Source organism: Nematolebias whitei, chromosome 4 (genome assembly GCF_014905685.2).
Source record: "Nematolebias whitei isolate Nwh7 chromosome 4, NemWhi1, whole genome shotgun sequence".
Lineage (NCBI taxonomy): Eukaryota > Metazoa > Chordata > Actinopteri > Cyprinodontiformes > Rivulidae > Nematolebias > Nematolebias whitei.
This window is the reverse complement of record NC_056501.1, coordinates 12,578,000-12,593,529: the sequence shown is the minus strand read 5'-3', so window position 1 is coordinate 12,593,529 and position 15,530 is coordinate 12,578,000. Positions and strand designations below refer to the sequence as shown.

The 15,530-nt window shown below is 40.5% G+C and overlaps 1 protein-coding gene across 1 annotated transcript in view; it reads right to left on the bottom strand.

The window, feature by feature from the left end:
* Window positions 1-8,102: 8,102 nt before the first annotated feature.
* enox2 (ecto-NOX disulfide-thiol exchanger 2) overlaps window positions 8,103-15,530 on the bottom strand; it is a 171,200-nt gene continuing 163,772 nt past the window's right edge. Inside the window, exons 14-15 of the mRNA XM_037675199.1 lie at window positions 14,549-14,634; window positions 8,103-8,565 (exon numbers count right to left, since the gene is read on the bottom strand). Of these exons, the coding sequence (XP_037531127.1) occupies window positions 8,434-8,565; window positions 14,549-14,634 (218 nt within the window). The 3' untranslated portion in view covers window positions 8,103-8,433. The remainder of the gene's footprint in view (window positions 8,566-14,548; window positions 14,635-15,530) is intronic.

Below are 15,530 nucleotides of genomic sequence, written 5' to 3'. Positions count from 1 at the left end.
CACACAGCCTGTGTAGTTTATGTTACCGTATTTTTCGGACTATAAGGCGCAACAGATTATAATGCACAATATCAATGAACGGGTCTGTTTTCATACATAAGAGTTGTGAGGTGCATTAAGTGAAACAAAGCAGTCAGATAAGTCAAACTTTATTCAACTCATTCAAAATGACCACATAAAATCAGTTTGAGGTCAGTAAGCACAACCAGGATTAATACATAAGGTGCATCGGATTATAAGGCTCAATGTCAATTTTTTGAATAAAGGATTTTAAGTGTGCCTTTTAGTTTAAAAAATACAGTATGTGAAATATACTTCATGTGCATTTAAGATTATATTGCTACCTGTGAAATACTTATTCATACAAATTCATTCTATTTGCACCGTTTTATTCTACCATGTTGTTGTTTACTACATTTCTTTTGGACCTTGTAATTATTATATTTCTTTTCACTTTTTGCTACTTTACATTTTAGTATTTATTGTATTTTTTTTGTTTGTTTGTTTGTTTTACCAAGTCAACTGGGTTCTTCTCATCCTGAGCATTTCGTTGCACTGTTGACCCTGCGTTAACCTGCACATGACAAATAAACAACATATCAATAAAGTAATCATTTGATGTGCATCTAAAAGTGATTAATATCTGGAGTCAATCCAAATCAAGATGAACTCTACAGCTCATCAACTTTAGCCAACATCAAAATGTCTCTAATAGTAATTTTATGTGGAAATTAAAAATTTAAGTTCTGTGCTGCGTCCTAAAATGACTTAAATAGTTTATTTTATCATTCTTAATTTCAGGGAGGATTGCAGACTTATTGATTTATGGAGGCTGCCGCTCTTCTCGTCTGCAGCCGATTTGTGAGTCAAGGAAACAGGATTTGCACCTTCGTGAGTACAATAAAATAAGACATACATTCAAACAGACAATGGATGGAAGATAAATGCATCTCCTCTTTCACAAGTCATCCTCTGTTTGACTAACCAGAACACTTATTTACTGTAGATGTGAAGTAAATCAAACGGCAGCGATGAAAGCGTTCTTCTCTCCGGGGTGTTTTCAATCCTTATTTTTAGTGTCGTGCAGATGTGACTCACGGAAGAATCAGGAGATCCAAACCCTCCGTGTAACAATGAGAGCTTTTTCATTCAGCCTAAACATTTTTTTTTAATTTTTCTTAAGAAAGAAACCTCACAGGTCATCAAAGCATCTCTACATATTTGGTTTTAATTCCAGTAACTTTGTTTTGTTTACAATATTTTTCTGTGATCTTATACAACAATCTCTAACTTTTCACTTACTTTGATAATCACCTATAGATTATAAAATAAAAACAATATAATTTTATATATTAATATGTTTTTATAGTAAACAACAAAGTGATATCAAATTGACACTTAATTGTGCAACAGTGTTAATTTTTTTATTGTTCGCCGCCAGGTGCAAAATGGTGATTTTTTTTTTTTACCCGTGTCTGAAATATCTCATGAGCCACCAAATAGATTTTAATGAAACTTTCAGAAAGTAATCACAGATTGCACAGCTACAACTGGTGAACAATTGGAGTCGTTCCATTTCAAGATGGCTGCCACAGCCAATTTACTTTAGCAAACACAAAAATGGCTACAACTCAGGCAGTATTACAGATATTTAACTAAAATTTGGCGTGGTAGTACCTGAATACCATCCCCAACACATAAAGTACTTTGAACACCATGCATTGCACAGCATCTTTGCTTAAAACAATTGCATTAACTTTTGGCATCAACCCTCTTTGTTTGTTAGCAAAATATCTAAAACCACTAGGTGGATTTTACTGCACCTCTAACCTCAACTGACAAACCTTTGGCATCGTCTCATTTCAAGATGGCCACCACAGCTAACTGACCTGAGCAACACAAAAATGGCGACAGCTCAGTCATACTTACTGACACTGAGCTTGATGTGGTGGCAGCTGAGAGTCATCCTCAACACTTACTTTGAGCTCTGACAGATTTAGCAAATTCACATGAAATCGTGCATACAGTCTTACAAGGTTTGACCGAAATGACAAACTGTGCATTATTCCTTCATAGAACTGATTTTAGCTTAATGAATCTTCATATAGGATAATAAAAACAAAAACTGAGAATAGTATAGATCTATCTGACTGCTATATCACCTACATGTGTATCAATGCTAACTTGGTAGATGTTAAAATGCACACAAACGTTTCTTTGAAACAAAAACGGACAAAACATGTGACATCTTTAAAAACGTCCCTGCAGCCACTGAGGGTTTACAGTTCAACAAAAGCTGCATGAAAATCTGAGAGCAAAGTACAAAGTATCAAACTATGTTTTCTTTGGAGCTCTGCAGCCAAACGTACAGCTGCACCACCGTGCAGAAGCAAGCGTGTTGCTTTCAGACAGCAACATGTTTGTTTGCCTCTCTGCCTGTTGACCTGTTCAGAATGTAACCCATGTTAACCCCGTGAAAGCTGAGAGGCTCCTCCCGTGTGACACCGAACATGGCAAAGTGGGTACAGAAAATAAATGGATGATATAAAAACCCATCTCTGACAGGAACGTGTACTGTGCAGATAATTGCTGTCAGAGCAGAGCAAGTTATTTTAGCCTAAGGTCACTTGATACGTAACAGCGTGATGGGCTTTTGCTAGTTAGGAGGGAGCATCCCTGTCCCACCTAAACCGCTCGAGCCGCTCCACACTGGCGTAAACGTAAATCAAGATCTTGGGGTTTTATCATTGAAGTGCAGCTGCAGGACGTCACTGCCGTCAGTTATGTCATGAAGACTGGTCCAAAAAATGATTCCTTAAAATAAGAAACAAAATCCACACAATTTCTGTTTCTCATGCGGATGTGCCGCCCAGGCGAAACGAAGATGTTTTGACCATTAAATGAACACATAATAAACACGACGGGTCAGTGGTGATGCCTAATACATGCGATTTATACGCTGAAGTGACTTATATATGTTTTTTTTCCTCTTCATGATGCTTTTTTTAACTGATGCGACTTATACTCCGGAGCGACTTATACATCGGAATTTTTTTTTTCTTCTTTCGGCTGCTCCCTGCGTTAGGGGTCGCCACAGCGAACTAAGTCGCACGAAGACACGGCAGTTATTTTTATGCCGGATGCCCTTCCTAACACAACCACAGACCACCGAGCTACCACAGCCCACTGTGTGGAGCAGAGAGCTGCACCAGTATCTAGGACACCCGGAGGAGCAGATGGTGGGGGTTAAGGGCTCAGAGTGGGACGAATGAGGGTGGGGGCAGGTGTGGGTGCTTCACATACCCCACCCACATTTGTGATGTTGTCGGTACCGGGGCTTGAACCGGCAATTTTCCGATCACAGGCCCACCTTCTCTAACCTCTGTGCCAACACTCCCTACTTATACATCGGAAAATACGGTACTTTATTCAAAATTTTCTGGGGGAGGACCCCCATACCCCACACCAGTGTTCCCCCCCCCCCCCACATTAGGAAATGCTTCTGACACCAATGGTCACCACATTGTTCAAAACAATAGCCATTGCCAGCACTGGGGGCTAAGCACCCCTGAAGGTCAGATTCTAGAATCGCCCCCGGTTAGAAGTCAAAGGAGGATTGCGTAACATACTCCGTTGAAGAGTCAGACACCCTTGAGGAAAACACTTCTCATATATTTAGGTTAAGTCACTTTTGAATGCATACGCAAATGAGTGTAAAAAAGCTGCTTTTTCCAGAGCTGCATCCGTTTACCTTCTGCCAGAGCACCTGCAGCTGGACTGCTCAGTGTAGTTGCTGTCGGGCTCAACAGGAGGAGCTGTAGACTCATCACTTCCTGTCACCGAGCTGCTCGAGCCTCTTCCCATTGATTTATCTGGTTGCAACAAAAGCAGCAGCGTGCGGGTCTTTGAGACGCCTCTCAACGTGTTCAAAGTGCTTAGCTGTAAACCTGTGGGTCCATGACTTTAATGTGGGCAAGCTTAAAAGGTGAAGCCCCCTCTATATTCCTCTAATCCACTTACCGGGGTCATTGTTTATCTCGTTTTGGGCCATGAATGCCGTGCACAAGAATGACGGCAACCTCTCGCCTGTTTGCTCAAGGGAGGCCATAATCATAATTAAGTAGCCATCAGGCAGCAACATGAGAGGAAAATAATAATTAGGTGTTGCTGGAGCGTTATGATCACCCAAAGGAAGCTGTCTATCTCCTCACATCCAATTACAGACGACTGCAAACAAGGATTTACACGTTCACCAAGAAGAGTCTGTTGCTCAGGCCCTTAAATTTAGGGAACAGGTTGTTCAAGCTTAACATCTGCAGATGCCCACGGACATCCTCTAATATCTCTCCCAGCGCCTTTCCGAGAAATGAGTCGTCCTCCGGCATACTCACTGTTGAGGTGAATTGCACCCGTTTGCTTGCATACACCTTGAATGGAAATAATGAGGCGGCTCCTGACTGCGTCACGGTAATGAGAAGGCAGCAATGAACGGAGAGCGGTGTTCACCGGGGGACCGCCGGTGGATTTAATTAGTCTGTGTTTACCTCCTCGTGTGATGCCCGAGAACCTGAAGCACAATCACAAGCACGTGCGCGCCGAGCACAGACACAAACAGCTGTAAAGGAGATAAATTGCGAGTGTCTCGAGTCTATCAGTGCGTAGGAATGGCAGCTCAGTTGGGAGGAAAACTCCAGACGGAAAAGCAGCATTTGAAAGACAAGAGCGCACCATGTTGGTGTTTTGTTTGTGTCAGGGAGGGCAGAGACGTAGCGAGTCAGAAAGAGAAGAGGTTGGCGTGAGGTGCGCTCGGGGATGTTCTGCGGAGCTTGAGGCACGCAGCGTGGAGAGGAAGTGTAAAAGTGCAACGATGCACAACTGCATACAGGCAACATCTCACACAACCCGAGCTGCACTGTCAGGAAAGACAGAAGCTAAGAAGAATGATAGAGTTACACTTTTCTCAACCTACAGTAACACCATTATCACAACAAACACCTTGTAAGACTCACTTACTGCTGACTTCACAAAAACCTGAATAATCATAATGGCTGATGACGGGTTGGAGATTACAAACTACATTTAACTTGTAAACAAATCCATCAGACTGACAGATGTGCATCCCATAAAATCCTCTTTGCTTCTCCATTCCCTGCTCGTTAATGGACAAAAGTTGCAAACCTCGTCCTTGTCAGTGAAACATCCTTACTGTTGGTTTAGTTATAAGAATAGAAAGGTGCTCACCATGTGAAGGTTACTTACAAACACCTTTACTTTCTAGGTTGGACACTAAACTAGAACTGTGTCCAGTTACTTGGAATTACTGGGAATCTGAGGGAGTGGTGGCGCAGAGGGTAGAGAAGGTGGGACTGTGAGCAGAAGATCACCGGTTCAACTCTCAGTTCAGACATGAAAAATGTGGGTGGGATAGGTGAAGCACCCACACCTGCATCCACCTTCATTTGCCCCACTCTGGGCCCTGGAGCAAGACCTTTAACCCCTGTTATCTGCTTCCCCGGGTACCCTAGATGGCAGCTCTCCGCTCCACACAGAGACCTGTGGTAGCTCGGTGGTCTGTGGTTGCGTCCGGAAGGACATCCAGCGCAAAAACAACAGCCAAGTCTTTGTGTGAGTTAAGTTTCTGGGAAAAACCAATGCAGACATGTTCCTGTTTTTAGCATTTCTGTTTTGTTGTTACATTTCCTTTTGGTTGTCATTTTATTTTAACTTGTTAAAAAAAATAAAATTTGTACGTATCTTTTATGATTGTTTATGGCTGTTATTGTTGTCCACTGTTGTCATCACTGTTTGTTAAAAAATTAAAGTGTTTCTTGTAAAAGAGTCCCGGAGGCTCAATGGGATTAACTTGTATAAATAAAGGTTGAATGACTGTAGTTCGCTGTGGCAACACCTGAAGAAGAAGAAGGTTGCCGGGTTGAATCCCGACCTGGAACCTTTCTGGGTGGAGTTTGCATGTTCTCTCCCTGCTTCTGTGGGTTTCCTCCAGGTACTCCAGTTTCCTCCCACAGGCCAAGAGCATGCACGTTAGGCTGATCAGTAACTCTAAATTGTCCCTAGGTGTGAATGTCTCCATGTGTCCCTGTGATGGACTTACGTGTACAGGGTGTCTCCTGCCTCTCCCACAAAGACTGCTGGACATGGACACCAGTGACCATGACAGGAAAGGAACAAGTGGGTAAAGATAACAGTTGGATGGGAATCAGTGATTTAGCGTGGAAGTACATTTCTAAGTTGTGACGGACGTCTATTTTCAGCCATGTAACCAATTTCATGTAGTTTAAAAGTCAATGTTTAACAGATATCTACATTTCAACTAGAAGTTGTTTAGCTGTCTTTAAGTTGTCTCTGTGTATAGATGTCTAAATGGTGTCTATTAGACCAGTTCCCAACCCTGGTCCTCAAGGAACACTGTTCACTCGTACTCATCCAACCACAAAGACTCGTGTTCGTGCTGCTGTTGTTCCGTGTATTGTTTTACATTATTAGTGTTTAGTGCATATCTTAGTTTATATCTTAATATTTACTGTTTCTTTTTACACTTTATATTTTTGTTATTGTTGGGTGTAACTGAGACCCTGTGTACACAATTTCGTTCCACCTCATGTACCACATGTGATGCAAATGACAATAAAGAACCTTGAACCGTACTTGTTTCTGCTCCAACACACCTGATTCAGTGATTTAATTACTTCAAGTTCTGCAGAGGCCTGCTAATCACCCATTCATTCAAATGAGGTGTGTCAAAGCAGGGAAACAACTAACAGTTGCAGGATGGCGTTCCTCAAGGACTAGAGTTCGGAACCACTGTATTAGACTGTATGCCTAAGCTAAAACTGATTTATATTTGGTTTAAAAGTGAATAATTGGTCATTGCCTAAATTGTAACTAGTTGCTTATTTAGATGCATCAATTTAAAGTTGTATCCACCAAGACATAAAAAAATATAAATTCTAGTTCAAATTTAGAAGTCTACTTAGATTTCACTTTTAAACCAAACCTAAACCAGTTTACCAGCCTAGATGTTCATGAACAATGAAGATGTCTTGCATGTTTTTTTTTCCAACCCCAAAAAGAAGACTGGGAAGTCCAAATGACAGGACAATGACATTATTAAATAAACTTGTTTCCCAGAGCAACTGGAGAAGAAAACTGGTCAATAAATGATTCAGTGGAGGTACATTAAAAATATCTGAGCTTACGGGGAGAAGCTCCAGTCCTGGTGGCACAAGCTCTCCATTTGCTGAAAGTGGAGAATAATAATCCTCTCTGTAAAAGAGCAGTACAACCATCTAATGCATAGATCCAGGCAAACGGTGCACAAACGCAGTTTTGTGTCAGCTGTGCCAGAAAACTCACACATGCACATTTGCACACACCGGCTGCCTCACCAATTAAGCATCATTAACATGATCCCCTAGGTGTGCTTCCCGTTTAAGTGTGATGTGAACGCTCTGGCTCTGGCCAGGCTGAGGGCCAGGCTTAATTGGCTTCTGAAAGACACAAATGCCCTTACGCAACGTTACAAAGCCAGCCTCGAGTACAGCTTTTGTAGGAACAAGGAAACGCAGAAAAATAACAAAAACAGCTCTTCAAACAAGAGTGAGCACAAACGGAAGCAGTTCACTTGTCTAGTGCAGGTGAATGGATGTGTGTTTCGTAAGGATTGGCAGGTATAGAGGTGTTTGAATAACTGCCTGTCCAGAAAGACAAAAAACACAGAAACGTGTCTCTATACTCAAACGCTTTTTATAATCAAAAATATTATCCAAGCATTTACAGTGTATTACAACAAATGATTCTATGCAACGGTTGACAGCCTTTACAGAAAATGAAGAAATATATTCATTTTAGATCTATGTTACAAACCAGGAACAGCAAAAAGAGGAGAGTCTGGGAGGCCGAAGGGTCCACAGGGTCCGAGTGCTCAGGCCAACCCTGACGTCTTCCCTGATCAGCCCTGCAGACCAGGCCCACGCCGTGCAGAGCCACGTGTCGGCTCAAAGCGCACATCGCCCTGCTCCTGTGGGCAAAACTACGTAATGATCCAGTGACGGAGAATCCAGTGCTCCTCTGCAACTTCTACGGAGTCATCGTGTCTAAAAATATTTTGCAGGTACAGAGAAACTCCAAGATCAAGCTCCTGAGGTCTCCATCATTGCTCAATATCAACGTCCTTGTAACCATGGCGATGGGCTGTTAAGTTCCTGCCGCCTACACACAGTCCCCGAAGCTCTCGTATAACATTCCCTCTTGATCTGAGATCAGTCCTCTGCATCCTTGTACAGTCAGGTACAGTCCCGACTCTTTGATAGCTGTGAGCTTTCATGTTTGTTTTTTTTACTGTATCTTTCACGTCTACGGTGTCTCTGCTGCCTGTCGTCTCTTCCACGTCCCAGAAGTGTCAGCGAACAGAAACTAAGTGCTCTTGATGCCCTGGAAGCCGCAGAAGTTCCAGCGTTTCTCCAAACTGGCTCCGACACCAGTCAGCTCCTGTCTGAAGGTGCAGGGCAGCCGAGAGAGCAGAGCCTCCACCTCGCCGGGGTTGATCTGCAGAGACGGAGGAACGACGAGTCAACATGTGCTCAGCGACAGAACCACACTTAAACGTCTTCTACATGATGGTTATGAACAGCAATCCAACATTTTAAAGTCAAACTCGTATAGTAGTTAAAATTTGATTATTTTTTAAGATCATGGTATTGGTCCCATTCAGATGTTTTTTTTTAATTACGTATGAAAACACAACTGAAGTGCAAATAAACACAAAATCAAGACATGGGAAAAACAAACAAACAAGCATGTGACCTTTGCACACAGGGCTGAGCTCTACAAAGAACACAAAGTTGTAGATTTATTATCAGCCATTTGCTCTGACATGTTGCGTTTGTTTTCTGTTTGGAGTTTGATAGTTCTCTATCGATATCTTAATGGGATATTTTCTTTAACCATTTTAGCTGAAAATTAACACAATACCGTTTGTTTCTGTAAACCTAAGCTAAGAATCAAACATGCATAAATAAAAAGAGCAATAAAGTCGATTTTCCTCTCTTTCAATATTCTACAAAATGATGTTGGATATTTCCTGAATTTCTCAACAAGTCTCATACTAGAACATCACAGTTCAGTTAAACCACTGGGTCTTTTCTGTGAATGAAGAAACATTTTCATAAAAATCCAGCAAAAGACTGATTTTGTTCTATTCAAATTCTTATTCTTTATATTGGAAAACATTATTAAAACGATAAAAACAAACGACCAATGAAGAGACCCCATGTCTTACAGGTATACAGTAGTCCCTCACTACTCGCGGTTCGTTTATCGCGGACTCGCTCTATGGCGGTTTTTCAAAATAAAATTGGACATGACACACAACTGGCTGATTGATGGATGAGCTGCACGATTGGCATGACATTTTTTATTTAAAATAAATTATTTAAAATGATTTAGCACCAGCTGCACCTCTGTGCAGCTCACGCTGCAGGATACGCTTCCTGCTGCAGCTGATCAGCCGTTCTTCGTGCAGAGCGGAGAAGTGGGCGTGGCCAAGAGCGCTTGCAGGTGGCAAAGAGCAGAGGAGGCAGAGAGCTGAAATCATGACATTCTGTGCTCTTTTAGAGCGTTTAGAAACATTGTTTAGAATATTGCAAGCGTGTGGGAAGGGTTTAAAACGCCATATATATATATATATATATATATATATATATGAATACTAAAATAAACTACTACTCTAATTGTACTAATATTTCTACTTAGCGTTTTTCTACTTATCGCGGGGCTTCAGAGTACAGATCCCCTGTGTTAAACTAGTGTACTGCTATCATTTGGTGCGTCTTCACCATCTATAAATGCACTCAAAGAGAACGGTTCCATTATTTACAACAAGTCTCGTTTGGATACCTGAAGAATCTGAGAGCACAGCCGTGATTTCTTTATTGATCGAGAGCAATTTATCCATCTCTGCGGAGCAAAGCATCGTGTTTGAAGATCAGTTCTTGGCTCCTATTATCAGACCCAGAGAAGGTCAGTCGTGCTTTCATCTTCTCCAGGTTTGATTATTGCAGGGTTTTGTTTTCTTGTCTTAAATCTAAAGGACAGCTGGAGAAGAGCTGATGGAGACAAGTCGACTGCATCAGCACAGCCCTTTCACTCCCGTCGCTCAGTGGCTGCTTGGGAGCTGATTTGAAGATGTTGCTGTTAAAACTTTGTGGGACCAGACTCCTGGTTGTGTCTGTCATGTGATGTTTGTATGAACAAGCTGTAACACCAACACTACTGCTACAGAATGTCAGTAACACTGCTCACAATGCAATGTTTTGTTTTTTTTACTGGCGGAACGCTGTAAATGTGCTTTAACAAAAACTTTATCGATACGGTAAGCAATGAACCAGATCATTTTGTTGTGCTGTAAAGAACCAGATTAAATTGTTACGTCTTAAATGTTCTTTTTCGTTAAGATAAATGTTCATGTTTCACTCGTCCTTTCAAAACCGCAATAACCTAAACTTTTATTTTCCCTAATCTAGTTAAGACTCATATTAGGGGTGGGACTCTTTAGGCACCTCACAGTCCAGTTAGGATTCTGATGGCTGGGATGAGATTATCAAAGAATTATTGAGGCATTTCAATTATTTTGAAACTTAAATGACAAGTTCAAAACATCCTTATTCATTCTCAGTAATCCAGGCAGAAAAATCCAACAAAGTTAAGTCAGGTCCTCTGGACGGTTCCTTTTTGTTGAAATGTTTTGTCTTTCATCCAAAGGACTTCATCAGTCTGAGGAGCCACAACAAACTCCGTCTTATAAATAGCACCTTCACATAGTGGGTCAACCAGTTTGAAGGTGCTCAGATGGTTTCTGGAGTCCGTCCCCTCCCTGTCATCCAGAAAGCGTCCAGAGGACTTAACTTTGTTGGATTAAATGATGCCTTATTTTACATAAACACTCATTTATAGGTTTTCATAAGGAGTGTACATTAACACTAATAATGTAAAAACCCTGTTAATCACAGACCAACAATTAGCACAGAGGCTAACTTTACTTTGTAAATGTCATAGAAAAGCTAAAGTGGTTAGCATTGTGTTTATGACAGGAAGTTTAAAGACAAATCAAAACTTTCAAAGTCATTCTTAAAGACAGTCATGCTACGACAACTTCAACTATTATTTACAGACAGAAAATCTTCAGGGTTCAGCAGAAAAAAAGTAAAAAAAAAAGATGAAAACAACGGTGGCCCTGAGGTGTAAATGAACAACATTGGAAAGAAAACAAACAAACAACAGAATTACATTTAAAAAAACAACAAAAACAACAGAAAAAACAGAATTTCATTTGGCAAAAAAAAAAAAAAAAAAAAAAAAAAGGAATTACATTAGATACACAACAGAGGTGAAGTTAGCAGGCTAGCCTTTAGCCTGTAGAAATGGAGAGTTATGTTTTGTTCAAGCTTAAAGAAAAAGATAATGCTGGAAAAACTCGGCAGGATCTTCAAGGTAATTAAGTTTTTCAAATGTAATTCTGCTTTTTTCAAATGTTATTTTGGCCACTTCCGCTTTGGCCACTTCCGCTTTGGCTTAATGCAAGTCTGTTTTTTCAAATTAGTTCAGTTTTTTCAAATGTTGTTCATTTACACCTTGGGGCCACTGTGGAGGAAGCTACGGTAACTCCGCTGGGACAAACAACAACTTGCAGCAACCACTGACTATCTTAAAGCGGCAGCACAAATGAACATAAATATTTTTGACATTAGAAAACCCATTCAGGATCTTACAATCTTACATCTCATTATCATCTTACTGAACTACGGCTCATCTCAAAGCCCTGATCTCAATTATGCACCAGTAATGTCATTTCCTTTTTGTTTATTTGGTTTTCTTTTCACGTGAACAAATATTTCAGAGAATATTGAAGACGGACATATAAAATGCTTATCACCTGCCCGTGTCACCCAGTGATTTGCTCCAATGATCACGTTTTATACTTTTTGACACCACACCACCGTGGAAACTGACAAACCCTTCACTCACTCGACTGGGCTGAGGATTACTTGGTCAGCTGAGATCCCAGGTGACTGTCAGAATTTACTGTAGGAGACAGTCTGCAGAGAGCTGGGCTAATAAGACCGTTCGAGCCCAGTTCTGATGAATTGACATGTTATTGTCCGTCACGCACACAGGTTTTGTCGTTTTTACAATGAAGCGGTGTGTGTGGAGCCACCAGATAAGACTTGCTGTTGGGGAGTCTGGCCAGGTATTGACAAAACTCTGTGGGCTGCTCGGTGTGTGTGCGCCAGAGAGCCAGCGTGGGAACAACAGATGCACAAGAAAAAAAAAGAATCAGATGCACACAGACAGAAAAGCGTGGGCTAACACATGAACATAAACAATTTAAATAAAGTAAAAAAAAAAAAAAAGAGCCACGAGAGAGGACTGTCACACTCTGCATGCATGAGAATGTGAGAATGACTCATGGTGATGACGAAAATATTCAATAAACAGAATTTCTTATAAATGTGTGAAAAGAAAAAAAAAAATCAGGACAAAGTTGGAATTTTTGTCACAGATGACATCAACTGATGAGCAAAGTTAAATCTGAGAGTTTCATCCCAGCTGCTAAGTGAGAGCGTCTTTGTCTTTTTTATTTTATTTATCTGGCAAAGAAGAGTCACAATAGGACTAAACAAATCTAATCAGAAAGTCTGGAATAAAATAGTTGTACTTCATTAAAAGAAGTGTTGAAGCAATGATGTGGTGATTGGTTTCAACGTTCATTTTTATTTTATTTTAATGGTTTTACAGCAAATTAAACGTCTAGTTTTGTTAAACTTTATGGACTTACTAAAGAAGAAAAATCACAACTTTTCTCAAGCTGAGCGTTTCTACCTCAAGTGAGTTGACAAACCCTTTGAGCACAGAAAGCGTCTGCTTCACGTCCATAAAATGACTTTTTCCTCAGGTAAAGACGCCTGCTTGGAGCTGATCCTCCACATTGTTCCTCTGTGTAACTATGGCCCATTTAAATCAACAAACATACCGGAGAAACTCGTTTGAGCTAACATTACAAAGTGCTGTCAGACACAAGAAGAAGAAAAGTGAGGAATGATTATTTTATGGTTCTGACTGAACAGATTATACACCGGTTCTCTGAACACGTGACAAACTGTAGGGTGAATGTGTTGTTCTTTTAAAGGATGGATGACTGGATTCATTTCACCAGAGATAGAATGGCAGACCTCATTTTATGTTATCAACTTGTATTCTGACTGATCTTCAGTGATCACTTGAGTCAGTGAGTCTTCCGTTAATCCACCTCTTTGGACAAGACGCTCTATTGTAAGAATACAACATGGCTCAGATCAAAATTCTTCCTGAATTTTCCAGAAGTTTTACAAATTATCTTAAAGATGCTGATAAATTACATACCTTAGATGCAGCTTTCTTTTGACACTAAAATGGTAAATTATTAAAATATGGTTTTCTTTAGGATGTTATATTGAGACAAATTGATGGGAATGTAAAGGTCATGGATGTGTCTCACTTACTAATGTCAAATGTTATATAAACAATGTGTGTGCGGTTGAGTTGTTTTGTCTTGGTGAAGTGGAGCCTGCACAGCTGTTAAACTTCAAGGCCATAAGCTGTGAAGCAGAGTTGTGTCTGTCCATCTCCATTGCTACTATCTTCATGTGCTTCAATTCTCGGTTTAGTTGTTCAATGAGAAGACTTTTTTTTTTAATGAAAGTAAACTGGATGGTCTTTTTGACATTTTGATAGCTGTTATTTTGACAAATTGGCACCATTGTTTCAGTACATAATGTGGATACACAACGAGATTACCCATCAAACATTTCTCTCATATTGTTAATAAATCATATTTTTAGGAATGACCCATTTAAACTGTAAAACTGATTTGCAATTTAGATGTGCTGTTTAATTATATTTTTGTGTTTTAAATTAAATTGCCCATGACTGAACTTTTACGGGCAGCTCTGATGTGATATTAAGAAGCTCGTAAGTGGTTATGTTTAAAATGAGTGTTTATGGAACCATTTTCAGATTAAATATCCAAGGATTATTGCGCATGGACTTTGTTGTTATATCCAATATAGGTTTTACTTGTTCCATGCAGTCAAATTTGTTCATAACTTTTTGTTATTAGTAAGCTTGAGAGTTAAAAGATCCAAGCAAACGGTTACCGGAATGTACCCTGTCAAAATAAGAGAATTCCTGGATCCGGTTCTGGCAGGATCTGGCTCAAATTAAGCCCAAGGGTAAGTGTATTTTTACAAGATGTAAAACTGTTCTTATAAGTGATCGTGATTCAGAGAACTTCTGTTAAAACCATCTGTCTCTGCTGAAGGCTCGTAAAAAGTTTAAGGAGAGCCGGCTGCATTAAGTGCAAGCCCTTGCACAAATCCATAAGTCAGCCCAGTAGGGGACACAAAAGGATCGGTGGATGTATTCTGGAGTGGAACTGAGGGCCAGCTCCGTTCAACTGCTCCACTGTGGGCGTTTTCATTCATGCGAGTGTTACCTTGGCGTCCAAACGCTGCAGGTAGGAACAGATGTACTCGATGCTGGCTCCGAAAGGATGGACGTGCAGGAAGGTTGAAATGATCCCTGTGGTAGAAAACAACAAGTCAAGCAAAGATGTTAACACAAAGTCAGTCCCAATACTTCCAGTTTCACTCGACCGTTAAACATTTGCAAATCACCAAAGGACATTCCAAACACCAGTTTATCCAAGTCCTTCTCGTCTCCTGGAGCGGAGTGGATGGACCAGCTTCAGGAGACTTCTCCCAGAGTCCCATTACTGTTAAAAGCTTCTTGTACGTTGTCGCTCCAGATTAGGAGTGTTTAATGACGCCTTTGATGCTGTTGTCTCTGATCAAAGCCGTATTCTCCCCCAGCACAAGCAAACCATCTGTTATCAGCTCACAGAAAAGACCAGGGGAGAGGTAATCCTCCATCTATGATTCCTAACAACCTAAAGAGCAACACACAGTCACAGCCGCGGAGCTTTCCACTGAGCAAAAACACAACAGTCACTTCAAGCTTCTAAGAGGAAAATGCTGCTCAAGACTTCATTTTTGTCACCTGCAGGAGGTCAATCGATACTCGAGCTCTAACAACGCACCCATCTGAAGCTGCTCCGGTAAATGGGAGTCTAATGGTGCACTCGGATAGAACAACAAATCAAAATCTCACTGTGATTTAAACGGCTGAGTTTACCCTAAACAAAAAGGCTTCGGTTTGCTTACTCGTCCGAAGGAGACGTTAAAAAAAAAAAAAAAAGTTATGTGAAATATGTTGCTGGAAAAACTTGAATCCACTTTGTATTGATCTGAGCAAAGTCAAAGTTGATATTTTACCTTTTTCAGGAAAAGTTTAAAGATCAGAAATTCCAATACAGTAGTCCTTCATTTATCGCAGGGGATCCATACCCTGAAGACACGGGATAAGTGAAAAACCCGCAAAGTAAGAATAGTTGTAGTTTATTTTAGTATATATGTTTG